A 27507-nucleotide genomic window follows, 5' to 3' on the forward strand; every position below is an offset into this window, starting at 1 on the left:
TGTCATTTTCTACTGTCTTCACAAATACTTTAACATCACATATCTGACATCTAAAAGTAATAATGATCTAAAAAAATAGGTGATTCAAGATTTCTTGTTACAAAGGCAAAAGTGCTGACAAGGACTTTTTCTTAGCAAATAGCACTGCAGACTTAAACGGCGTAATCGATTACAGAAATCTTGAAAGTTATAAACTAATTATGGCCTACCAGATAAAGGGTGAAAGCAAACAATAATCACTTTCAGTTACAATGTTTAAAAAACTGCTTACAGTTCTCTCTTTCAGTGATACTTTTGCTGCTTCTCCTGCATAACAAAACCTCACATCTATTCAGAATTTGCCAGTTTATAATTTCTAAAGATTTTTTTTATTTCATTCATCGGTGCTCAGTAAGGAAACGAAATGGTATTTCTGCCTCCAGAGACTCAAATTCAATTCTCATAAAAATACAAAGCTCGGATACCATGGAAATAATTCCAGTCTGATCCTTACACGAGAGCTGATTTTGACCTCTCAGAATGGAAATAATTTGTGAAATCAGGGGTGGCCTTGCATGCAGAAGAAAAGCAGGATCAAGCTTGAAATTAATTTTTTATTTTCTGATGTTCCTATGTATTTATATGTAAACACACTGAAAATATATCAGCAGTTTTCTGTGTACAGCCTTATTATTGATGGGAATGGGATCAAGCGGTCCATACTGATTTTTTGGAAAGATACTACGGTCTCATTGAGTTAAATGGCAAAACATCAGTTGATTTCAAGCAGAGCAGGATTTCAGCCCTGGTATTTGGGGGGAAAGGGTTATTTTTTTTTTCTTCTTAAAATGCTGGGGTTTATGCTCTGTGTTTAAACCTGCATTAATGAGAACACCTGAAGGATATGTCCCTCCCTTCCCAAAATAAATTCTGAGGAGACTCCTCCTGTATATCCTCCAGCTGTATGTGCTCTAATTAAAAAGGCTGCGCTGCTTCCTGCTCAGAGCACTTCAAAAGGCCTCACTGCTCCCCTTGACAATGCAGCGCCCGGTGCTGGTTCCTCTTACCTGTCCGTGCTTATTTATGGCAAGCACCACTCACTGGAAGCCATAAACTGCGCCCGTATTTTACTGTGGCTGAATGTATAGCATGTTTATGTGAAGGGCGTATTAATGATCAAACCAATCTTAAAAAAAAAAAATTAAAAATTGTAAAAAATAGGGTGTATGGGGGGAAATACTGGGGCTTGCTCTTCAGTCTTCTCTTTTTTGGAAATAAAGAGAAACTGTCAGTTAATACGTGCCTTTTTTCAGTCTGTTTGTTCTTAATTTTACATGGCATTAAGTAAAAATATGCAAGACTTCAGTTGTGGAAAAATATTTCAATTGTCGTGCTGATTGCTGGTCATCTAAGACTGACCTCAAGCGACATGACAGGTTTTCTCAAAAACATTTTTTAGGGAAACTCAAATCCAGAAAAAATAGCATCAATATATGTCTGCAGCATGTGGGTTTTTTTTAATCTGAAATAACAGGAGCAAAAAGGGAAGTTTGGCACGTTTAGAAAAATGACTTTAAAAATACAGTATTTACCATTCTCAATCTTTGCAAAAGCTCTCTGATTAATCCTTTCTCATCTGTGAAATTTAAAGGTGTGACATAATAGTGCTAGACAGAAAACTTGTTTTTATTTTTCATTTGCATTTGTGCCTTTAAGCTTCACAGCAAATTTTAAAGAGAAAAAAAGGTGAGGGTATAAAACCACAAATAACATGCGAGAGAGATGCCTTGTGCTTAAAAAACTCAAAGCGGAGGAGCTAGCGACTCGGAAAGGCCGGAGGTGAGAGAAGAGGCAGGGGCGCGCTGGGTTTCTGACACGCGGGAGCACTGGTACGGTGCTTCCAAGTTACCATCTCCAGAGGATTTGGAGCAGATAAATCCGAAGGGAAGTGAAGGCTCCCCCCCAAACAGGGCGCACCTCCGGAGCGCAGGAGGCTGGCGAAGGGCTGCCCGGCGCCTCGGCCCACGCCGCAGGTCTGCGGCGGTTGTGGCCGGGCTGCCAAGGTGTGACCGCCTGAGCGAGGGGAGGCATCGAAAACCTGGCGTTCGCAGCGCCCGGCTGAACCGTGGGGTGCCAGAAACGCGGCGTGTGTGTTACATAAAAACCTACAAAAACGGGCGCAGTTTAAAAGCGCACCTTAAAATAACAGAGAGGGGAAGGAGATTCTATCCCCAGTCGGCACCGCGGCTATTTATTTGTGTTGGCTTTCTGCCGGGGGTGCCGCAGTCGGCCCTCCCCACCCCTGACAGGTACCCGGGAGCAGCAGTCCCGCCGCGGGGGAGGGAGGGAAGAAGGAGAGAGGCGGGGAAGGCGGGCGGGGGAGGGGGGCGGTCAGGCGCCCCCGGCAGCGGGACATGCCCTCCCCGCCGCGCCACGGGGCGCGGGCGGCGGCGGACCCTGAGGGAGCCCGGCGCCCCCGCAGACCCCCGGCGAGGGCGGGCGAGGCGGGGGGGGGTGTGCTCGGCAGCGCCGCACCACGCCGGCCCTCACAGGGTTAAGGTCTCGCCCGGCGCCCCGCCGCCCTCCCGCCCTCGCCTTCCCACCACCGGCCGCCGTCGGGCCGCCGCGCCGCCTCACCTCGGTGTCGTTATTCAGGTTCCACAGATCCAGGCGCCCCATCCCGTCCACGCAGGCGAAGAGCGCGGGATGCACTGGCGACCACATGACATCGTAGACATAGTCGGCATTGTCTTCAAAGGAGTAGAGCGGCTTGTTGTGCTGTAAAGCAGAGAGAAGCATGAAGACTTCGTGGCGCTAGTGCTGCCTGGGGCTGTCTGGCGAGTCTAATTAAAAACTTTGCACATTTACAAAGTGTCATAAAACTTCCCCAGATGAAAGGTCCTCGCGAAGGGTGGGACTGCGCTTTAATGGGGCAACAACTGTCCGGTGGGATAAATGAGATGCCCGGCGTGAGGGGTGTGGGACGCGCGGGTGACGGGGCGGGGGGAGCGCCCGCGGCCTCTCCCGCTCCCGGCCGGCACCCCGACGGCGGGAGGGGGGGGGAGCTGCGGCGGGCGGGCAGGCAAGCAGGCACCGCCGCGCCCGCCCCAACCGCACTTGCGGCCGCCGCCGATAAGGATCGTGAGATCGGCGGGGAGCTGCGCGGCGCCCTCCGCGGCCCTCCGCGCACCGCGGGCGGCGCCTGCCACCTAGCGGCGGGCGGGGCGAGCACCCGCACAGCCCCGGCCTCGCGCGCTGCCTCAGGGCCCAGCTTCCCGCCGCCCGGCCCTCGCCTTGCGGCGGCCCCGCGGCGCTGCCGGGGCGCCGTGCCGGCAGCCGTGCCCCGCTCGGCCGGGAGCGAAGGTTGTCATTTCCAGCAGGCGGGAAGTCGGAGGGAAGTTAGGAAGTACACCGGGGATACAGTGTAATTGTCCGTCATGAATTATTCATCGCATCTGGCTTGTGTAATTTTTGCATAATGGCTTCGCTAATCCCCGATCAATTAATGGAAAATGAAATTTGAATGATAATGAAAACTCCAGAGATGAAAGAAATTAAGTATTCTCATGGCTTGTGACAGAAATCTAAACAATGGGACTTCTCGGAGGGTCTCCCTCCTCACCGCCAGCTGCCTGCGGCGGCCCTGCCGCCCCCCCCCCCGCCCCCGGCAAGGGGCACGGCGGGGACCGGAGGGAACGCGGGGCGAGCGCCCGCAGCCCCCACCGGCCTCTCCCGAACACTTCTGCGGGGAACAAAGTACGGCGAAGGGTGCCTTTGTAAATGTCTGAGTTGTATCTATGGGATATCTCGGTCAGGTCCCTCTAGAACGCACCCCCGTTCGTTTTACAAAGGAAATAACATCGTGAATGCCTGCAGTGCGTTGTGCAGCCGTGCGTTATTTTTCCAAAAAGCGGAGCGACTGATTGCAATTATAACATCGCTTTTCCTTTGTGTATTATTAATTTCGAACAATAAAGCGGTTTGTTTAATCCCACCGGTTTTGTTTTCGGTCTTCCTGCCCTTCATGGTGCTTCGTTCTGTGTTGGGGCTGCAAGCGCTGCGGCTCAGCACGTGGACGGGTACGCATGCGCATGCGTATCTCTACATGGCAATATCTGTGAGCAGTCACGGGATGTTGTTATTGCAGTGCTGTATTCTAAATAATTTAGAAATACTTCTGTTCATCACAGGCATTACGAAAAACTATCAAAAGCGTCCGGAGATTTAATTACAGGACTTTGTCCTTTGAAAAAATACTGACGGTACAAAGAGATCAGGTTCTATAGGCCACTTTTTCCTACGCTTGAATTAATGAAAGACACTTTGAATGATTACAGGATCAGGTCCCAAATTTTCATAACTGGCCTAATGTTTTTTGGTGCATTTCTTAAGAATAGCAAACCTTTTGTTTTGTGTGACAATAAAGTGAAATTAGAGCTTGAGATTATTACCTCAAATTTACATAACATTTTTTTTTCTTTTCCAAAGCTGGAGTTTTGCAAAAGAAAAGGAAAAAAATAACTAGAATATTTTCTTACCTAAACAGGGTCTTGTTCTCCAAACATATGTATCTGCTTAGTATATTATCAGTACCAGTGGAGTTACTTACACGTGTTAATGGAATTACTTACATGCCTGTGCTAAAACATTTGCAGGGTTGAGGGCCAAATGAAGACTAAGCTTTTGAAGAGGCAGAGGTATTTAAGAGGAAATTTCAAAGTGAGCTGGGAAATAGTATTTAGAGTGGGCCATACGGATCCACAATGTCTATCTGCTGTATTGTGTATTTTCACTGAAAACATCTAATTTAGGTTTGAATACATCAACCGTCTAAATGCTGGAAAAATGGGCATTGAACACAATAGTATACCAAAGGGAAAGGAAATCTGGTCAACTGCTAGGTGGCCAGTGTTTTTCTTATTCATGGGAAATGTGCTGCACATACAGCACTTTAACATTTAATGTCATGGGAGAAGTAACAAAACTCCACAGAAGTAAGAGGACTATTAAGATATCAATCAATCCAGGGCAGATTTCAATCAGCATTTCCTTTTTGTCAACATATCAAAACTCGTTTTGATCTTATTTTGAGTGTTACACTTCTACGTTCTTTTTAGTTCTGCCAGTTTATTTTCCAATTCATGCCTAAAGACCAAAGCATTAGAAGGAAAGGTCAGGAGATGTGGTTCTAGTCTGTATCTTGATGTTCACATGCTGTACAATCTCTGGCAAATAGCTGTAGCTGATGTGCCTCAGTTTCCCTGTTAGCAAAATAAAAACACTTTTGAAGTGCTGGTGTTGGAGGTGAAAGGCATAGCAGATATGCAATGTGCATTGACTTTACCATAACAGTGGAAATATTCAGTCAGATTAGGAAGTCAGAGGGAAAATCTGGACAACAGGAATAATACGGCTTTTGAGAAAGATCTGACACGCGAGGAGTGACACACGAATGGGGATGAATAGGGAGCGGAGCGCTGTAAGGCGATAAGAAATTGCAGCCATGCGAGCAGCCCAAGAAAAAGGCAAGATCAGCTGCAGTGTGGTTGGAGAAAGGGGGAGAAAGACCTACAATATGGCCCCGCCAGGCAGTGGTGGTGGAGCTGAGCTAAAGCCTTCATAGTGCCCCCAGTACGTATCTGCCTCCCCCCCCCGCCGCTTGCGTAGCCTTCAATGGGGAAAAATAAAGCATTTCCCATACTATGTCTTTTTGTCTTGCACTTTTAACTAGAGAAGAACATAACCACATCAGGCCAGGCTGGAGGTCCCTCTTGCTTAGCATCCTGTCTTCAATAGTAAGAGCGAGTAGTGGTGACCTTTCTTAAAAGCTGACATTTCATCCTGCTCTGATTTTGCCCGCTGAGAGCAGTTATGTTGATTTCATTGTGAAGACTTGATTTGTAAGGTTAAGTGTGTATAGAAATGTTTGCAGGACTTCCTTACTGTAAGCCTGTTAACTAAGGGCCCAGGCCAGCAGATTCTTTTAATGTAAGGATTTATGAGTAAGGACCGATACCAACCACTTTTAGAAAATGTTGAAATGTGGAACCATGTAAAGGTCACTTTAAAGCAGTTTTAAATTACCAAAACTTCAGACTTACACAATCTACAACTAACATATGGCTATTATTATAAAACAACTGAAATTTAAACTTGATGAGCTTTCATTCTTAAATATCAACTCACTCTGTTATTCAATAGAACAGAAGAAATAGTTTAAAGCAGTATCTTCAGACAAACTTGGGCCAAATCTACTTATTACTGAAAAAAGAGAGTTTAGGGTGAAAATGCAGCCCTACTGAATCGATGGAGTTTTGCCATTGATTTCAGCGGGACAGGATTTGAATGTTTAGTGGAAAAAGTGAAAAAGCCATGCTTTTGTCTCATTTATTTAAGCATGTCGTCAAATTCTACTGTTCATCCTCAGTGTTTGTATACGGGCATTGTTTAAAGGAACAATGCAGAGTGAACGTTTTAAATACATGGGAGCTGTCTAGGAACTAGCACTCGTCTATGAAGTAAGAAATTCACCTAAATAAATACTATGTATTTATATAAAAGAGGTCTTTTTTTCCACATATAAATTTGACCAGTCTATTCCACTTCTTATTTGCATAGAAGAATTTTCTTTAATCCAGGAGGCGCCACACATAAAGTAGCTAATTATCCATATAAAGGAATGTATACATATCCACAGGTTTTAACTAGCATCTGACTTCTGAAAAGCCATGGAAAAGGCTATTGGCTTTGCCTGTTTCATGAAAGGAGTGTTTTACACGTTGGCACAATTTCTGTGAGTGTCAGCTCCACCTAAAGGTACTTCCCTAGACCGTACCTTCAGCAGAACAGATGTATGGTGACACCACATACTCTATGGTCTCCCCTTCTTTCTTTCCACTCCATTGTCTTCCATTCTAAAGACAATAAGCCAAACCCGTACTTCTGGCTCATGCTGTATTAACAACAGCCATGAGTGTTGTGCTGTCTTGTAAGCTGATTCAAGCGAATTTGATTTTTCTAGGTGTGCAGCAAATATGACAGATTCATTAGTCCTTGGCATAGAAACATTCCAAACGAGCTGATGTGTTTGTTTAGGCTCAAGCTCCAGCTTTCAGGCACTTGGCAAAAGCAGAGCTAGAGTGGTCCCAAGCTGAGTGGCTGCTCTTGTGTCTCGCCCTTGAACAAACCAGGTAGTTTGGCCCCTATGGGACCAAATATTGTATAAATAACCTTTATTGATTAAGAAAAAAACAAACTACACAATGGTGTCAAAAGAAGAAATCTCTTTCAGCATAGATAACACATAGGGAAGCAAAACTCTGCTGTCTTTAAAGCGAGGGTTAGGGTGTCACACTGATCAGAGGGATGCAAAAGAAACCAGCATAATGCAGAGTTTCTGGGACTTCCACTCAGGTTAGGATGTGAGCTCTTTCCCTGTTTTATAGACCCTAGCTGCTAGGCCAAGTCTTCTCTACCTTGAGAGAGGCATCTTACTACTTTGCTGAATCCCGACTCATCTTTTCCTTTCTGACCCTGCCGGTTAGCCAGGCCAACCCAAAAGATGCAGACCACATAAGCAGAAACTAAAAGCTGCTGGGAATTTTGACACAAATAGTCCTCAAATCAGCTTTACCCTGGTCTTGACCTTTCCTCCTTCAACAGTCTCTTTCCTGGGTCACCAAATGTTAGCTGTTTGGGGTACATACCTCTTGTAGTATGTATATACTCTCCTGTGTATAAGGCTCTACTACCCTTGTAAGCCTTCACGTTCTCCATTTGTATGGAGTCAGAGAGGTCCTGCTTTTTATTCAGACTGATTGATCCCCATGGGAATTTTGCCAGTTCTGGACTGCCATGTTTCTCCCAAATCTGTCTTCTAATGTTTATGATAATTTAGGATAATCCAGTAGTTCCTACTTTAATACTATACTTATTATGGGACTTGCCTTAGTTCAGATTATGCTAGCTTTTAAAAGCTACAGCAGTCCCAGGAACTGTTACGAGATGCCATAAAACAGAGGCGCTAGTTACAGGTACGTCCCTGATGCCTGTCTGCATTCTCCCCGAAGGGTATCATTATCCCACAGACCCCAATACTATACAACTATACAACTCACAACTTGCAGTCTGTTCCACCTTTTCCAGGACCTTCAAGGATGGCAATGCAAAAGCAAAAGGGGGATGTTTATGCTCTTCAGCTTTAGCCACCTGATGTCACCAGCTAACTGAGGTGCCCTAAATTGAGTTACATGAGTAATAGCTCTTTTACCTGTCTTTAAATTCCTTCTGGCAGCCAGATTCAGTGCTGAATCACAGATGAGCCTCTGGTGCTCAATGGACATTTCACTGGGTTATGACCTATGTACATGTTGTGTCATCTCACTGTCAGATGATTATTAGGTCACTGAGGTGAGTCTAAACTACATTTTTTGGGAGAAATCTTCATTTTTAGATTCAGTAGCAACAGGGGGGAAGAAATGAGTGTGGAAATGATCCCTACACTATTCACAGCCCTGTTTTATTTAAGTACTGTAGTGCTACTACGCTGATTGGTTTTTGGCATCCTAAAAGTTGCAGTCAAGGCAGAAAACTATTCACTTTTAGAAATGATTGTTCTTGCAGAGATGCTGAAACTGTTGCCTCTTTTAATTGCCAATAATAAAAGAAAGTCCAATATTTTTGCATAAACATGTGGGAATTATTATAGATGGAAGAGGGGACAAGGGTGAGACCGAAAGGAAAGGGGCTATGAGAGCAGACCAAGTCTGGAGATAACATGATGATTACATTTTTGTGGTTTCCTTCAAAGCAAAGCGTCATGGGTGAACATACAAGAAGGAAGTGAAGGAAGAAAGGTTTGATGATTGGCACAGGCGGTTTTGATGAGAACCGATCTTAATGTCTAATACTGTGGCATGGGGAAAAAAAAAATAAAAGCACTTGGGAAGTCAGACATCACCTGACTTTTAGGAGTGGCAGAAAGTCAGACAGGAGAGCTTTTGGGGCCTGTGGAGATAGCCTGGAAGCTATACTGACAGGTAAACTGCTTATTTGGTTAATCCTCCTTAACTGTTTTAAGTCCTCTGCAGAGATGCGACACCTTCAGGCTGTGCTGCTAGACTTCAGTTGTTCGCTTTGGTCTTCCAGCTCTTTTCTACCCTGCCTTTCCACTTACTCAATGGAAAAAAGACCTTTTTATTTTCTGAAGAAAAAAAGCAGAAAGTATGGCAGTCCTCTTCAGCACTGCATATTAGCCAAGGAACTATTTTCAGTGAGTTTGATATAAATGTGTATTACTTGATGTCTAATGTAAAGGTAAATGAATTAATTATATCATTAATTGCTTGCCATGGATGAACTTTACAAACATCAAAAGGTATGTAAGGCCTCGAAACTCTACAAAACAGGCACAAGCAAGATTTTATGAAGAAGCTAATATGCAGACTGGGTTATAGCGAGGCACTGGGGAGGACAGGGCTCCCCAGCTCACTTTTCTCCCTAGTTCCTACTGGCCACACTTGTGTATTGCTGGTTTCTGTGGTTTAGATCATCCAGTTTCATTCCCCGTCTGGAGCCCCTCTTACTCCGCACTTGCAAGAGTTGTGCCTACAGGTTTCCACTGCTTGAGGTTTAATACTTACCTGCCCACATCAAGCTGGATGCAGTGTGGATGGCAACAGTGGAGAAGCCTGTACAGGCATTTCCCATTTGTTCTGTATTTCCTCAGACTGCTGACTTCATCGTTAAATGTTAATCAGGTTTTCCACCTTTTATTTGAAACATGCTTTAAGCAAGCCAGCACTTCTTCCTATCCTACTAACTATGAATTTCAGTCACTATGATTTTCTTTTCGAATTTCTACGTATTTCTAAAGATGGCTCATGTTCTTTTAAGAAGCTCAGAACACTATAGAAGGTCTTAGTGTCCTTGCCTAGCAAACTGATTCACAGTTTCTGTAGCTCATACACCTGCCTTTATGTTACTATATTCCTGGATTTTTTTCAGAGAAACACTTGGGGAACTTGGTGAGAAATACGAGCCAGGTGTTGTTTTGCTAGACTGACGGAAGAATTCCTGAATTCTGGTCAGAGGAAACACAGAGTGAAACACTGAAGAAGGGCGGATTTGGTCTTCTACGTCCAGTTGTCACTCTCTGTTTATATCCCACATAGGTGGGATCAGGAAGCAGGGCTGGAAGGTGAGTGGGATGCTTTGGGAGAAGCTGGATCACTGTGCTGGTAGTGATCTCCTGTCATGCAGGAGAGGCAGCGGCACACACTTATGTCCTGAGCCTACTCCTGTTGGAGTCAATGGGAATGATCTCCCTGCTTAGGGCCTCAAGTTGGTAAAGAGAGGTAGTTTAGCTCAAATTGCGAGGCGAGGAGAGGAGTGGGATAATGTAGCTGTGGTTTATGGGGTTGTTTCCCATCCCTGTGGCTCTGACGGGAACATTCAGTATGAGGTGCCTGAAAATTCAATTTTTCTTTTTAATGGAAAATGCTGCTTCATCACAGGGTACCCAGCCTGGCATTGCATGTGGACTCAGTGAATTACCAGGCTTTCAAGTAACTGCTGCTGCAGTTCCAGCTGCCAGGAAGAGCAGGCAGGAGCATAGGGAACATCGCAGGGTGGCTGACACAGCCTGATGTTACAGCACCGTCTGCTGAACAGTCAAGATTAGTATTTGTAACTGCTGCCACCAGGATGCCTGCAAAGCTCTCATGGGTCAGCAAGCAATGATTTTGAGGCTAATTATTATTGAAGAGAACTTGATCTTGTAGGATTTTGAATGCAGATCCTTTTTTTTTACTGATAACAAAAGTGTCTCACATAGCAGAGAAAGGATGGCTGCATGAAGCAGGTGGGAGAAAATTTCCAACAGTAAAGAAGTCCTAGTCTTTATATATCGATAATTTTCCAGAAATGTTTCACTATTACATGTGAGCCCAATCCTCCAGTGTAATTCTGTAACAGAACAGTCAGTGGGAGGTTTGCATTTTGATTTCTGAGGAAGAAGGAATCAGGACTTTGTTTTGTACAGATTATATGAGTTCCTGAAATCCAATTCTGGTTTCCATGTGCAAATAAAGCTTTCACTGGCTACAGCTGGATATATGTTAGGGTTTTCTGAAATAGAGTTTAGCCCACTGAGTTTTTCAGAACAGCCTTGGTATTTTAGATTACTTTTATGTGTGTGTGTGCACCATTCTTCACGAAGCATTTCACAAAGAAGCATACTTACTTGCGTAAGTAAATGAAGTATGTCGGCCAGCTGAAGAATATTTTCATATAAACATAGAATGGTTTGGGTTGGAAGGGACCTTAAAGATCATCTAGTTCCAACCCCCCTGCCATTGGCAGGGACACCCTCCACAAGACCAGGTTGCCCAAAGCCCCATCCAACCTGGTCTTAAACACTTCCAGGGATGGGGCATCCACAGCTTCTCTGGGCAACCTGTTCCAGTGCCTCGCCACCCTCACAGTGAAGAATTTTTTCCTTAAATCTAATCTAAATCTACCCTCCTTCAGTTTAAAGCCATTTTCCCTTGTCCTATCACTACATGCCCTTGTCAACAGTCCCTCCCCAGATTTCTTGGAGGCCCGGTTAGGTGCTGCTATAAGGGCTCCTCGTAGCCTTCTCTTCTCCAGGCTGAACAATCCCAACTCTCTCAGCCTGTCTTCACAGGAGAGGTGCTGCAGCCCTCTGGTCATCTTCGTGGCCCTCCTCTGGACTCGCTCCAACAGGTCCATGTCCTTCTTATGTTGGCTATTCCAGAGCTGGATGCAGTACTCCAGGTGGGGTCTCACAAGGGTGGAGTAGAGGGGCAGGATCACCTCCCTCAACCTGCTGGTCACGCTTCTTTTGATGCAGCCCAGGACACAGTTGGCTTTCTGGGCTGCAAGTGCACACTGCCGGGTCATGCTGAGCTTTTCAAAACTCAAGATCATGAGAAACATTTCATGTGAAGAACTTGGGGCTGATTTCAAGCCACCTGACCTCACTTTGGTTTTGCTCTTTAAAATTACCTAGAAAATACCATAATCTTCTTTTTTTGTACAGCTGGATGAGAGCCAGACCTCTGGCTCCAGAGGTAAAGGGCAAAAACTAAAAAAATCCTGTCTGAACAGGCAACTCCACCCTCTTCCCCAAGTCAGCTTGGCCTTTTGACAGAAAGTGAGCTCTGAAGCAAATTCATTCATTGCCCTTTTTTTGGACAAAATTCAAAATTCTGAACTCACACCACAGAGAGACCATTTCCATGAAATCCAGCATGCTATTTTATCACCGTTTGTATTTTCCTATAATCAGATAAAATTAGTATTTGGACAGTGATTTATCAAATGAATAATTTTAATTGCTTTTATCAAAGAGAAAAGCCTGCACTGGAAATGCAGTGTTGTCAAAGACAGGTGACTGTCTTACGAGCAGAGTCAAGAAGGAGCTCCGTGTTGTGATGCTGCAGTGGGGGGGGACCATTCTAGCCAGGTATCCAAAACAAGAGGGGTTAAATCATCCCCTGAGCTACACATTTGAGCCCCACCAAAATCAATGGGAGGGAGGGTTTAGTAAAGGATTCCACAGAGAGAAGAAAATCGGGAGAACTGCCTGTGTTCAGTCCACCTACTCCCAAAATAGACTGAAGTTTTCATCTCCCTCACAGTAGTAAATTGTTTCTTTTCCTCTTTTTCTTCTTGATGTTATTTCTTATGCCTCCCTAAACTCTCTGGGCCCTTTTGAGATCACTCACCATAGCACTACAGACAGATGTGGATTGCATCCAGATTCAGTGGGGTGATTCAGAGGTCCTGACACCCCCGTAGTTTGATTTAGCATCTGGTCAGAGCACACCCTGGCTTTCTTCTGCTTGTATCTTAGCTCTTCTGGCTGCAGAATCAAGATACAGCTCTGTGTGTGTGGCATGGGATAAAGAGGCTGATTTCTTCTTGGTAGTGGTTTGGGAGAGGCCAGAATAAGAAGATGACCCAGGAGCTCAGAAGTGCTGCCACATCTGCCAGTTTAGATATGACCTGAGGCTGTCCAGATGCAAGAAAGCCATCAAAAGTGACGATTATCTGCCAGACTTGGGCTCCTGTATAGTCAGTGGTGGGAAGTAATGGTGGTACCTCCAAGAGATGTCTAATGTATGCATTGCAATTACTTCTTTCCAGTGGCTGCATAAGAAACCAAAGTATGGAAGCTCTAAATAATAAAGGATTCAGGAGGATCCAACTTCATATGCAGTAAGAGTCATCTAAAATGCCTCACGTGCTGATGTGAGAAGACTGAATATGGCCCAAAGGATTTAGGAAAGCTTAGAAAATAACATTAAGAACGAACAGGTTCAGGACTGAAAGTAGTGATACTTTCTAAATTTCACTAAGTCCAGCTCTCATCTACACTTAAGTGTATGCAAGATAAGGTATGTGACTAACCTCCGCATTTCACCAGTCCATTTCGCTGTCAGAGACCAGTCTGATCCTGTTACAAACTGGAGAAGTAGGGCTGGCCCCAAGTGGACAAAACTGGTTTTCATCAGGAAGCATCAGCACATTAAAATCAAAGCTTTATTCCAAGAAGATCCTACTTTCAGTGAAACCAGAGTTGTTCATAGGCACAAGATACAGCTCAGAGCAAAATGGCAAGATCATTACAGCATTTCCTCCCCTTAGGGAAGACACATGTTCCAGTCCCACTTAGGTAGACCTTTGCAGTGTGGCTTGGTGCCCAAACCACTGGCTTACGGGATACTTTCATGGAGCTCCTACACTCTTCATAAATAATTACATATTCACTGGAATAGGAACATCTTCCATAAGGCAGGGGAATGCTATATACCATTAACCACTAACATCAGTGTCTCTTATCTGTGATCGACTCTAATCACCTGCCACGGGACCTCACTAAATCAAGTCATTAATTCCAGCATTTCCAATTACAGTTAAAAAAAAATTTCATGAGGGAGAATTTACCATGTTGTTGCAATAGTTCACAAAGTTAACTGTCCTTTTATCATGCATAATATTTGACTACATTTCTCTTTGGATCTTCAACTTGAGGCAATGCTATCTATAACACAAGAGGGTCTCACTTAATGTGATTAAAATTACACTAGAAAAAATCCAAGCCAGTAAACAGATATCTTGATACATAATGTAAAAATTGTAACTTCTTCATCTTAAAAAAAGTGATGACCTGACCCTGTTATTTTAGTAAATCTTAAAAATTGCCCATTTGTGAGTGCATTGTTTTCCTGGTGACTAATCCACACAATCATATAATGCTCTGATTCATTCTGCTACACTGTTTTCCGTCACAGTAAGTTTGGTCTATCAAGTTGATCCTATCAGATCCTATCGGCCAGGCATTTGGGGGAGGGCACTGCAGGGGTAGAGGTACCTGTCTTTAGCAACACCATCACCACATGCTTCTTTGCTTTGTTCTGGTGATAGATTTCAGCTTGACCTCTGAGGAGACAGTGTTCAGCCTCTAAACCAAATTAAAACCAGTGAAGTTTCAAGTTATATGCTGGTAGGAAAGTACAAAAGTGCAAGGTAAAATAATTTACTCGAGGAGTCAGGAGGACTGGGTCATACCAAGATAATCAGCAAACAGATGGACATAAGATATTGAAGGTACAGAAATACACATGAAGACAGCACAGAAATGTGAATTTTGCTGTTTAAAATGTGGTTTCTCAAAAGGTGCAACAGACTGCACACTGGAACAACACAGGACACTGAAAGAGGAGAGCAGCATGTGAAGAGCAAAAGAAAGAGAAGACACAGGAGAGGGGCTAGGAAGGAGCTACCACTGACGCACATGCTAGTAAGGCAAAGCTGAGCAGGGACACAAGAGGAGGTAGTCTGTCACTGAAGGCGCACATGTCCTCTGGCTCGATTAGTCCTTGCTAATGGTTATGTGGTGGTCCTACTAGCAATCTGCTCACTTCTGATTATGGCACTCACCACCATTACGTAAATGTTAGGCAAAGAGGGAGATAAGAATGGATGGGGATACTGCAATGCTGTTACAGTTATCCCAATCTCTCTTCTCGTCAGCTGCCCATCTGAGCATGACTTAGGCATAGATGCAAGAGGAGAAAACCACAGTCATTAGCACCTCCCCTCAATAGAAGGATAAGAGATAAAGGAGACGTGAAGGATGAGAGAGCTAACAAACTCCAGCTCTCAATCCAGACTTTTATGAACTCCCTCAGCAGCAAACAATCCATCTTCTAGGCTTTAGCTGAAACCAGCTTATGTTTTGCTATGCTTTAACAATTCCAAGCTAGCTCCTGTCCCTTGACACAATATCTAAAAATTCCCACTCCAAACAGCAATTTCTATAATAATAACAATACTTACATTTCATTATTTAACCTCATGCTATTCATTCATGAGGATTAGTGCTTAATTAATTAACAACACTTAGCATTTCCACTTAGTGCTTTACCTCTTCAAAGCATTGTACAGACAATACCTAATTAAGGGCAGAGCTCCACAGACACTTCACATCAGGACTTCCCTTTCACAGCTCTGCATCCAAGACTTGCTCATATGGGTGTAGCATGAATTCAAGTTGAAAGCCCTACTGACTTCATCGGGAACCAGGTAATGCCCTGGTTATCAAGCGACTATCTTTGCAAATTACTTCTCTTTTCCTCTTGCTTCTGGTTGCTGACTGTTCACCCAGGGATCTAATTGCTGGCTAATGTGATGGGTGATAATGTGAACCTTGTATTAGAGTTATCTACAAAACCTTCGTTCTTCTGTTAGTGAAAACCTTATTCTCAGTCACCTGGTTGAACTGCCTTTGGATAGAAAATGTGTTAACCACAAAAACAGATTATAAAATGTCAAGCCAGAGTTTTTAAGGGAGACAGTGCTTTCAATCCATCAGTCAAATGCCTGCTATGAAAGTGCCTTTCTTGTAAGCACCCCAGGGTGCTACGGAACATCAATAGACAATATAAACACAGAGCTTTTATGGTTCACTTTACAATTGGACATTGACACTGAACCTGTGAAACAGAAAGGAATTGAATTTCATGACCAAAGAGGATAATGTGCACAGGATTAAGTAGACAACACTGGTAGAAGCAGGAAAGCAATACGGCACTGGATGCTGATAGATTAAATTTACAAATAAGAAACCAAAGGAATCAACCAATTCTGAGTAAACGCTCATAAACCAGCAGTAGCACTCAATGCTTCATATCAATCCACCATTTTTTCAGATATTCAAGCATGCTGATGGGTTTATTCAAAGCCCACTGATTGACCATGCCCTGACTATGGGAACTGAACAAAGAAAGCCCTAAATATGTAACAGCTCCAGCCAAGAGAATTATCCAGACGGTATGGAAAGAAATTTCTGCCGGAGTCAAACTGGAGGAAAAAGTAAACATTCATCACAGTTCAAGAACTTGTTTAGTGTCCCAGAGGATGTCTTCACAGGGCAGTGGCTGGCAGTGCAGCAGCCCGGGGCTGCTGCTGCTCAAACCTGCTCCAGAAGAAAGCAAGGGATCCAATACAGCAATGCGGCTTCCGGCTCCGAGTGGTGCTGTGGTGTGTCACATGCACATCACAGCTCACATCAGCTAGGTCAAACGGCTTTCTCAGGAAGCCCCTCTTGCCAGATGAGCCACAGCTTGATAGATATTAGAAATTTAAATGGTTTAGTTCTTTGAAAAGTGACTGTGTTGAACAGAATCTGACCTAACCTTTTTGGCACTGAATTCTTCCACAAGGATAACTGTGTACTGCTAACTGCAGTGTCTTTGTGCCCAAAATATGCTGTGTTAGTGTTACCACTAACTGCTAAAATCCTAGGAGATTAAAATAAAAACCAGGCCTTATTATTCCTTAATATATTTTCATTTAAGCTGCAGATGGATGAAACTCTTATTGCCATATTCAACCTCAAGCTGAGGGTCTGATACTGATCCTAGACTTTTCTGGACATGTATGTTTGGAATTCTGTACCTGCCTTTCATTTTCCCCTTAGCCCCCAGAAATTCTTTTCCCCTTACTCAGCTTCAACTTCAGCCCTCCAGTATTCCCCTGCCACCTGTTACCACTGTCCAGGACTCCCTGATCTCTGACACCAAACAGCCTAGCCAGCCCCAAACAGCTATCAATTAAGCTCTCTATCCCTTAGTTATCCTGCAGCCCTTTCTAACGTTTACCACCTAGGACCCATCCCAGATCCGTTCCAGCCTGCCTGCGACCACTCCCCTGGACCCCTTCTGCATTGGTTAAGGCTTGAGTCCACTGATGTATATGGGTGCATGCAACTTAGACAAATCATGCACCTTCCTCGTAACGAGTTCCCTAAAATGTAACGGTCAAGACAAAACCGTCAGCTGTGGTCACTGATGATCAGGAAAATATACCTGTTAATTAGCATGCACATTGGATCAGGCCATTAACAAATGCAGTATGAAGCTACAATGGAGGCTGATTCAAGTTATTATCTAGATAACTGTGCTTCTGTTTCCAGCACAAGGCCGTCACATGAGCCCTTCTGATCACTTCTGTGTTTACATTTGCTGTACATCTGTCCTGGCATCTCCGAGCCCTGATGTCTTGGAGGAACACACGCTGAGATACTTCCTGACCGGGGTCAAGTTCCAGTATGGGAACTCTGCCGGGTGCAGCTCAAGATGTGAACCAAACGCAGGCATAAAGACACCGTTAGGACAAAAGCCTGGCATTTGGAAGGCAGTTCTCTACTCTGGTCTATGACAAAAATAACTGTTTAGATGACATATAATTAGGATTTTACCTCTCATTCTCCTGTTTTACTCAGCCTGTCCAATGAAAGAGGTTGGTCTGTTTAGTCTGCCCCACAGTTTTTACTCATGCTGTCATTACCCCACATTCATGCAGTTCTACGGGGTGCTGGAGTTTCAAAGCTTCACAGGGTTGTGTACTCATTTCCGTGGTTCAGTGCTCTCCCTGCAAGCAGTCATGTGGACACATCCATAGAATAGTCAGCAACAGATCCACTGTGGTCGTGAATGTAAGTTCCAGCATGTTTTTCCTCCCTGCTTCCAGCCATCAGTGTCTAATGTCATTGGGACAATTTATACTTTTTGGCTATCACAACCTCCTACAGCAATAAATTTCACAAGTGATATTGATTGCATTAAGTCATATGTGTGCTTCCCCTGTTGCTTCATCAGAACAAAGCGTTCCTGCTGCTGCACCACCATGGTACGTAGTATTAGCCTTGCAATTTAGCTTGCACAGGGAGTGCTGGATGGATTGTTTGATGACTTGCAGTACAAGACATGTCCTTGTCTACTGAAATTGCTCAGTAGTAGAGTTAATACTGAAGTGCAGGCCAGCTGAAGCTACCTTTAAAGGGCACGGTGCACTCCAGGGTGAATATGGTTGACACAGTTACAACAGGTATATATTTTACTTATAATTTTATCACTACACCTATTCTAAGCACAGCCTTTCAATTAATTGATCCTTAGGACCTGATATAGACAATATTGAAATATTTCCGACAATGGCATTTTCACAAGTAGCATTACCCATCCCATCCCAGCTCGGATTTCTCACCTTTGTCGTCCACAACTTGACTGTCCAGTCAAATGATGATGTCACAAAGAGATGGGAAAAGTCAATTGGACCCACTGCCATGTGACAATTGATTCCTGTGACGGGTCCTTGGTGGCCTTCAAAAATTTCACCAATGCCAGCTTTACTGCAGGAAGAAGAGACATTTGCATTCAGAGAGTGATTTAACATCTGGTGATTTACCATCATATTTCTTTACTCTTAGGTTCCCATTTCCTTTTAAAGTTCCATTTAATCTGTAAACCTCTCTCCTTTCAGTAAGGCCTTTGCCTGCAGAGGTTTACTGCTGTGAGCACGATTAATGCTCAGGATCCAGCATAGGGAGACTTTCTCTTACTTCTGAAGATTTGCCTTACTCACTTTTACATACACTGTCTACTACTGTAGCTTGAAATAACATTTATATATAATTATAAAATAATTCTAAATTATAATTATACTATAGCTTATGCCTCTGAGTAAGCAATTATCACAAGGAATAACCATTAAAATAAAAATGCAAATATGTTAATGACTTATCATGAGCAATTCTTTTTCTTCTAAATATCTAAAATAACTTTCCACAGCAGTCAATCAAGTCACAAGCAAGCAAATCCTTTTTCACAAAAAGTGCAGGAACCGTTCCTGTGATCAGGTATCATACAGTCATTACTTTGAATAAGGGGACGTGCATTTCATCGCCTGAGGCTGGAATAGCTATTAGGGAGGAAAAATACAATGCTGTGTAAGAGAGAATGTGCACAGTTTTCTTCTTCCTGGAAGCAAATGATGCCAGATCAGTTGTCGGTACTGTCTCATGGTGTATACAAAAAGGGGAATCATGAAATTACCCTTTTAGTTACATTATAGAAAAATTGCCAATGGAATAAAATACATTAAAACTAGCCACAGCTCTGACAAGGCTGCCAGCCCTGTGCCAGTGTGAATACAGCATACCTGAAGAGATGAGGAGCTGCACTGGAGGAAACTGGTCCCTCATATTGTGAGTGTGGTGTCCCCTCACCTCTCTTGTTGACCATGAGAGCATGGCCACCCTTAGGCTCCACTGGCAGCCCTCCAGCAGGTGCTGGAGCAGGGGCTGAGTTCTGCAGTGCCTCTGCAGCCAGGCGCTTTGCATTTTTGCCTGCAGTGCTGGGTACAAAGCACATCTCTTATTTCATCCCCGTCTGTCTGCCATGTTGTCGTCGGGATCAGGGGAGTTCTCGAGCACTGAGAACACCTTGTGTATATCTGCTGTGCTTTTGATGCACCTTTTTTCAGAATAACATTTGCTGGGCTGAAGGACAAAGGAGCCTCTGGAAACGACGCAGGGATGATGATAGCAAAAAGCTCTGGGGAAGGCTGGCAGGAGCAGAAAAGGAGTGCGCTCATTGATGGTCAGCAGAAGGTCTGCTACAAAGGTGAGCTAACGAGAGGATATGGCACCTTCCTCCTCTTGTGAAGGACAAACCAGGCATGTTTGAAAGATCAGAAGTGAGAAGTGCCCTTGGGCATGCTTCATTTATCACAGCAGCCTAAGACTAATTCAAACCATCAGCTGCCACACAGCCTATCAGTGTAATAATGCCTAAACAGACACACTATTGCAATAGCATCAGCAGTCAGGCTAAAATTAAAAAAAAAAAAGTTTTAAAATAAAAAGTATTTTGAACGAAATATATGTAAAACAGTACTTATCCAACATTAGGAATGTGTGATAGAAGTCTTACAATGTCTATTTGGTCAACAAAACAACAAAATAAAATAAAAATAAAAAAATAATTCAGAGAATATTGCAAACTATTGTAGTATGGAGGTGAGCTTTAAATCTATTAGTGAAAAAGTTTGTTCCTTACAAAAACCTTTCAAGCATTTCAGAGTATGAAACTACTGCCAGAAGCTAACAGAGAACGCAAGCATCCTGCAGACTGACAGGGTGCAAAATAAGGAACTTGCAGTATTAAACCAGAGTCTGGGTTGTGAGGAAGGGACATGACCACCATGTGCGAGGGAGCACAGGGTACCAGTCCTGGGGAGTGCGTCAGCCAGAGCTCGTGCATCTGCGTGGCACACTGCGGCTACATCCCCGTTAGCAAATAAACCAGGTGGCAGCCCAGACTGAGGGTAAACGGTGTGGTGTGGCTCCCGGTTGTACAACAAAGCTCTCTTGCTCTCCAGGAGAGGGTGGGCGCATCCAAAGTGCCAGCAGTGCTCAGTCTCTAGCCAGATGCAGCCTGTGGTGCTGCCTGGGAATGGCCGGTGCTGGATGGCCATGCATCAGGGCGCGCGTGCACTCTTTCTCACACGCAGGTGTGCCCATGGTGGCATTTGTCTGATGTATGCCTGTGGAAACTGCAGATGGAGCTCAGGATGGTAAAAAAGAAAGTGGATTACCATCTCTTATGAGTGGTTTAGGCAAACAACCCTGCAACAAAACTGTCTCCTAGGGCCTGATTCGACCTGCCCAGACATATACACCTACACCTTAGCTAGCTGTCTAAACGTCCGTCTCACCTCATGGGTGAGAAACAAGGCATTTCTGAGGTGCCAGTCATTTCTTCAAGCAGATGTCTGAAAGAGGTGAGGGAAGTCAAACCCTAAGAGCAGCCATTGCTCCCCACCGGGGAGTGTGGGGCAGCTACCCCAGCACAAAGGGCTGTAGCACAGATGCCCAAAGTCAGGCGACTCCCATCCTAGTCGTGCGAAGCAGGACAGCACAGACGCTGTTGATCCCAGAGAAAAAAAATGAAACAGTCTCCACACACACTTGGCTACCTCACGCCAACACAGGTACACAATGTTATTTAAGTACAAAATGCTGAACATCACCTTCCATGACGACAGGCTGTGTAGACTGTTCCCTCTTCACTGCCAACCACAAAGTTATTGACATCTCCGGTTGGGAAGGCCATTCCTGTAACCGCCACTGGTTTGGATTTATTGTACACCAGCTCCATGCTCTCCTACCAAAACAGGTCTTGGTTATTATTCTGCAGCCATCCTTTTGTTTGGCTGGGATTGGGCTTTTTTGCTAATTCATTTCTAAATGTTACACAGGGTAGCGGGGGGGAAGAAGTCATTTGACCCAGCCACAGGACTTTGATTTCTACATAAGGTATTGTGAGAAGATGCAACGTCACAAACTAGGGTGCACTGCTCCTGCCATCCCTGCCACTGTCCGTCACACGTTTGAGAGCCACTGGAAGGCACTGGTCTCTGCTACATCATCTTAAATCAGACAGAGATGACAGGTGAGAATTTAAAATCTAATGGTGTGGAAACTGAAGATAATACCTTAATGGTTACACTTGCCACCCCCAGGCTCTAATAAAACATGCAATACCCTTCTATTTACAAACATTTTTTAAATCAATTTTTTGTCAGGAAACACATGTAATATTGTGTGCACCTGAGGCATTTATCAGACTGTGCCATTTGTCCCTTTGTAGAACAAAATTAAAAAGTTGGGGTCCTGTAATTACCACCATTCTAAGCTTTGCTTTTCAGGGATTTTCTGAGGTAACTATGAACACTCCCTCTAGACTCCACCATCAAGCCACAAACCAGCAAGCATATTTTCCATTTTTATTTGGTAGCTATATTTCAAAGTAAATCAGCGTGCCCATTTTTGCTATTGCAAGTACAACCAGCATGAACAGTTTGTGGCCATTGCAAGATGCGTACACTTTGAGCAGATTTTGCAGAACTTTTTGTTTGGTCAGCCCAAATGGTGCAACTCAAGAATCCATAAAGGGGCTGAATGATTTAGCAATTTCCATTTTTAGCTATTTAAGTGGGTATGTCTTCTATGTTTAAGATGTCTAAGCTGCTGTTCTTCTAGGGCCAAATCCTGTAGCATTTTTCTCAGAAGGGCTTTTCGCTGTAGCTGAAGAAAGTGGGCATCCCTCTGAGAGGAGAGGGCTGCATATCCATAGAGAAATACTTTTGCTTGGTTTATACTTTTCTTTGAAATACATTTGTCTTTATTAAAAAGGCAAAACAAGACCTGGAAAATGCATTGGCAGAGCACCTGTGGACCATATATTTCTGTGAAAAACTTCTGGGGTGAGATCATCATGTAGTGTCTCTGTGGAGACACGGCCAGATACTGTGGTGGACTCCCTGTTCAGGAGTGCTCTAGTTCTGTGTCTTTGGCAAGTTTCGGACTGACACACATCAGCAACGCTCTACTCCTCCCAGTTTAAAGCTATGGCATGTAGCTTGACATCATGTCCTGTGCCTCTCTTTTCTAGATCACTACGAACCATGTGACAAACTTCAGTGTAATGTGGGGTGTGTTCCCATCCTTGCTGAAAGCCAGTTTTGGAGCTGGGAAATTCCATCTGAGTGATGAAATACTGGAACTGAGATGTTCACAAATCTCTGCTTCAAAATTTAGCATTCCAGTAAGTGAATACATAAGGGTGGGACTTCTCGATATTTAAGTGAGAAACTGGGCAAGGATTCAGATGCCTAAACATAGATGTCTGAGCCATTTTAGATGCCCCCACTTCTATTCCAGAAGAGTATTGATTTCTCATAGTCCCATGACACAACTACCAGATCCATAGCGTTGCCTCAGAAGAGCATGAGCAACATGATCTAACTTTGAAGCTGGCCTCACTCTGAGTGGGGGATTAGATGCGATAACTTCCAGAAACCCCTTCCATCCTAAGATTTGGCAGTTCTATACCCTGGGGTATCTGAAATGGTATTTCACACTGGGATGGGATGAGTCATCCTCCAGAAGTGCCCAGTCTCTCTCTACATTAACTGTAAAGGGAACTCAAATGACTAGCTTAGCCTTGACACAGACCTAACTTTTAGACGGCTATGGTTAGAATAGAGGAGTCCCACTTCTTGTGTCAAGGCTGAAAAGCAAATAATTCAGTATTAACTGCACATTCATACATGATTAATGGAATTATTAAAGGGACTTACTACGCAGCATTTTGAAACAAGATCAGATCCCATGATGTTTAGCAAAAATGACAGTACAGCATTTTTTCCTAAGAAATAATGTATAAAAAATGAGTGATGTGTTGGAATAGAAAATGCACTACTCCGGAAGATAACACTTTAAAAGATGCTTTCCATGCATCTTTTTTCAATATCAGATTCTTTGATTAGCTTCCATTATTATAATCACTAGTAGTTTGGACAATTTTCCTGGATTTCCTTTCATTTCTGATACAAAGGAGAGGAGAGGGGGAAAGACAACAGTAGCAAACACTCTAGAGGGGGGAAATTAGTCCCAAAACTTTGGATTTGCATTGTTTGTTCCTTGGCTACTGAAGGCAGGCAGCAAAGTAAGCTTTCTGACTGTGTGCCTTGGAAACCTGTAGTGCCTAGGGTGTGTGCAGCAGCAGTGCAATCTAGTCCATATTTGTTAAACAATGCTGTAGAATAAGTACAATTTATACCACAGGCGACTTCTGTAATTACCGTGCTTTAAAATGGATTATTTCATTTTCACTTGAAACTGACCTATGTATTAACGTATTACAATAATTACATGATTTGTGGTAAAGGAAATGGGTTTTGGCTCTTAGCAGAGACTGCTGGAAGCAAGCTGTACTCTTTCAAGTGCATCCATTGGTTTTAGTTTGTATAGGACGGGGAGGTTTTGGCTTTTAGGAGCTATGTTCCATTAAGCAGGTATCCTGCTCTACCGAAGGTGCATTTTTTCCCTGTATAGGTGAAAACAAACCCACCTGTGGAGTTGAGAGCATGTCCAGGCTCCAGGAGCACATTTTGCCATCCGTAGAGACGGTAATGAGATTGTGCGCGTTCTGCGTTCCAACTACATTCACACAATACACGGGATGCTGAAAACACATTAACACGGGAAGTCAGAGAGCCATTCTCACATCTTCGTGAACAAATTTCTAACATCTCCTATGTTATTTTAAAGAATGATTACGTAGGCACATAATGCCTGGAAAATACAGGACTTGGCTTTGATGAGATAGGAATTGTTTTGGTTTTATTTTAACGTAAATTTCAAGAGGTATGTTATGGAGGTGGAAATGTTTTCAAAGTTTCATTTTTGTCATAATAAAACAATCCAGCTGAGTAATGCTGTGAAAATACTGAATTATGTGGATGAGATTTCACCCACTGGGACATGTACCATTCTACTGATGCCTTTTGACACTGAAAATAACCGGCAGAAAGAGGCAAATTGTCCAAATGGAATCAAAATGAAAACTTTATTCAAGAAAACAGCTGCGTAAAACTTGAACTCTTCCAGAATTTGGCTCGCATGCTAAATATTTGCAAAAGTACTCCAGTTGAAAAACATGAACAAGTCCATCAGCGTTCTCCAGCATTGGCCAATGTACCTATTTAGATCTGTCGTTATAAATGTGGAATGACTAAATATAGGGTGTTAGACCTGGTTCACCATAGTATAGTCATTCCATGGAGGCTGAATTCCAATGTGATACGCATTGCAATACGCAATAATGAAACTTGGCCTAGTCCTTTTCCAAGGAACCTGGTAACATTTTGAGCCTGAAGTGTCACCTGATATCTAATGGTGACATATGAGGGATGGTTCACATTCAGCAATCACCAGAGTGAAAAATCAGTCAGACTGGACAATATTTCATTTCCTTTGACCAGTACAAGTCATATGGCTGAACTAAGGGTAAGACATAGACACAAGTCAAGCAAAGAAAAACTGTATTTCTCTGCCTCTTTTGCCGATGAATAGAAGACCTGCGTCTCCAGGAAGAAAAAATACTTTTCACTAATACTTTCCTTATTCAAAGAAAATTAGGACCAACTTACAAGAGATCCCTATAGAGCTTCTAAGCCAACTCCACGTAGGGTTAGAAACCTAGCATTTGCTTCTGCTGAAAGAAATGGCAGAACTACCACTTTTTTTAAACTACTTTAAGATCCAGCTGCAGGTCACCTACCCAGTCACCATGGAAAGGCAGAAATCTTCAGAGCTCTCAGGTTTGATACCTGAGTGGGCCCAGTAAATGCCCCTGCCCCTAAGTGCAAACAAAAGGGCAGCACCTGAATGCACACACTGAAGACGGACTCATTAGCAATGGCTGCTGAAATGGTACCTTGTGCTCAGAGGCCACCTGTACACACCAGTAAGTCTCAATTCTGACATTGATTTTTCTCTTCCTCGCAAGATTGTCAGGCACCTGGTGTCCCCCAGATGATCAAATGGACCCCAGCCCGTCCTCATGTATCTCATGCTATTACCCTCATATGATGGACCTTCTTCCTGCTTAGTGGTGAGCTAATGACCACAGTGCTAAATGTGATTAGCACATACTGATATGTGAAATAAGTACAGTCCTACTTTTTAATGGGTGTTTGACCGCCAGTAGTCAAACAGGCAGGGACAGAGCGGGTGGGAGGAAGCTAAAGCAAGCAGCCAAGTATCTAGAATATTTAGAGGGGGAGGGAGAGAGCGAGCCATGTCGTTCCAGCAGCACCTCAGTGGCCCAGGTCTGGCTTTAATCAGGGTTACCAGTCACCAATTTCATGCACAATAAAACTAACGGCAGAAATGAAAAGATGTAAGGAAAATGGATGGAAAAGACAACCAACTGTATGTAACAAAGTCTAAACAGGCTCCTTCCTTTCAAAGGGACGCTGCCAGCTTGCTTTTATTTATTTTGGAAATGAAATCATCATGCAAAAGGGTTTTGTCTTAATTAAAATTTCCTGTTGTCCCAAATGCAGATGTGTGGTGGGTGTGAAAGGAAATTAGTGAGTAAGCTGCGGGTAGAATTCTCTTCCCTGGTGAATCCAGGCGGCAACCAGTGATACTGAGCTCCAGGAAGGTTTAAGTCAGTGATAACAACCCACTCTATCTGTTTCAAATAAACAAAGTGAGAGAAAGAAAAGAGAAAAATCCTGTGTTCACATATGGCATTATAAATTCAAATTAAAAAACGACTATTCAACTCACGTATCTAGCAGTACATAAAGTAACATTGACACAGTAGAGTTGTCTTAATTTTTTTTTTCTTGGCAGCTAGGATTCAAGCTAGCCTTTTGCAACCAAGACTTTGTTTACAGTTTATGTGATTCCTATATATGAACATAAAGTAAGCACTCTTTTATTGTAAAATCTGATCGCTCTTTAAAAACATCATGCTTCCTTGTGTTAGACTGTGTAAACAATTATTTATACCAATCCATGACAGCACATAAAGTGCCCATCCACAACTGAAAGTCATTTATTTATATTTGTCAAAAGTGAAACATCACATATTGTTCTATTGCAATAATAAAAGTAGTTTAATGTGTAATTCCAGGAGGTACAATTTTGTCTTAAACATTTTTTTTTTAGTGTAAACAAATTACTTCCCATTAATCTTTTCTTTTCCACTAGATTTTGAATCCCAGTTGTTCAATTTTCAGTGATAGTCAGCTTCTTGCCACTAGTTTTCTGGTCTGCTACATCTCTAAATTGCACTTCCAGGAGAGACTGTTTCTTTTCATGCAGATTGAACAACATTACTCGTGACAAAATGAGCAAAAACATCAGGGAAATGAAAAGCAATGTTGAAGTTGCAACCCATGGCACAGATCATTACATTATTACATCAACATTCATGATAGTGGAAATTTAGGGAACAATATTTGTACTGCCTGGCCCACTAAGCGTGTCTGTGCACACCTGCCATTTTTTAATATAACAGACTCGCCATCGTAATACTGGCCCCACACTGAATCTTTTGCATTAATTCACATAGCATGGCTTCTAGACCTTGTCTTTTAACTCCAAGGATTATGTTGTCACAGTCAACTAAAAGCTGAACCTTGATCTGCAAATTCCAAAGATAAGAATCGATGAATTGTAAAAGCTGGAAGTGCAAAAGACCTATCACTTTGTCTGATCCTTCACTCTGCTAGAACAAGATTATTATCTTATCTCTCAGAGTGCTTTGTGCAGTTCAGTTTCTTATGTTTCAGGAA

At 43.3% G+C, this 27507-nt stretch overlaps 1 protein-coding gene across 3 annotated transcripts in view; it reads right to left on the reverse strand.

The window, feature by feature from the left end:
* Nucleotides 1–27507, reverse strand: part of DYNC1I1 (dynein cytoplasmic 1 intermediate chain 1) — a 194014-nt gene that overhangs the window by 22118 nt on the left and 144389 nt on the right. For all 3 annotated transcript variants that reach the window (XM_054815545.1, XM_054815546.1, XM_054815544.1), the window contains exons 12-15: nucleotides 24267–24380; nucleotides 21382–21515; nucleotides 18556–18700; nucleotides 2617–2757 (exon numbers count right to left, since the gene is read on the reverse strand). In XM_054815545.1, coding sequence (XP_054671520.1) covers nucleotides 2617–2757; nucleotides 18556–18700; nucleotides 21382–21515; nucleotides 24267–24380 — 534 coding nt within the window. The remainder of the gene's footprint in view (nucleotides 1–2616; nucleotides 2758–18555; nucleotides 18701–21381; nucleotides 21516–24266; nucleotides 24381–27507) is intronic.

Source organism: Grus americana, chromosome 2 (genome assembly GCF_028858705.1).
Source record: "Grus americana isolate bGruAme1 chromosome 2, bGruAme1.mat, whole genome shotgun sequence".
Lineage (NCBI taxonomy): Eukaryota > Metazoa > Chordata > Aves > Gruiformes > Gruidae > Grus > Grus americana.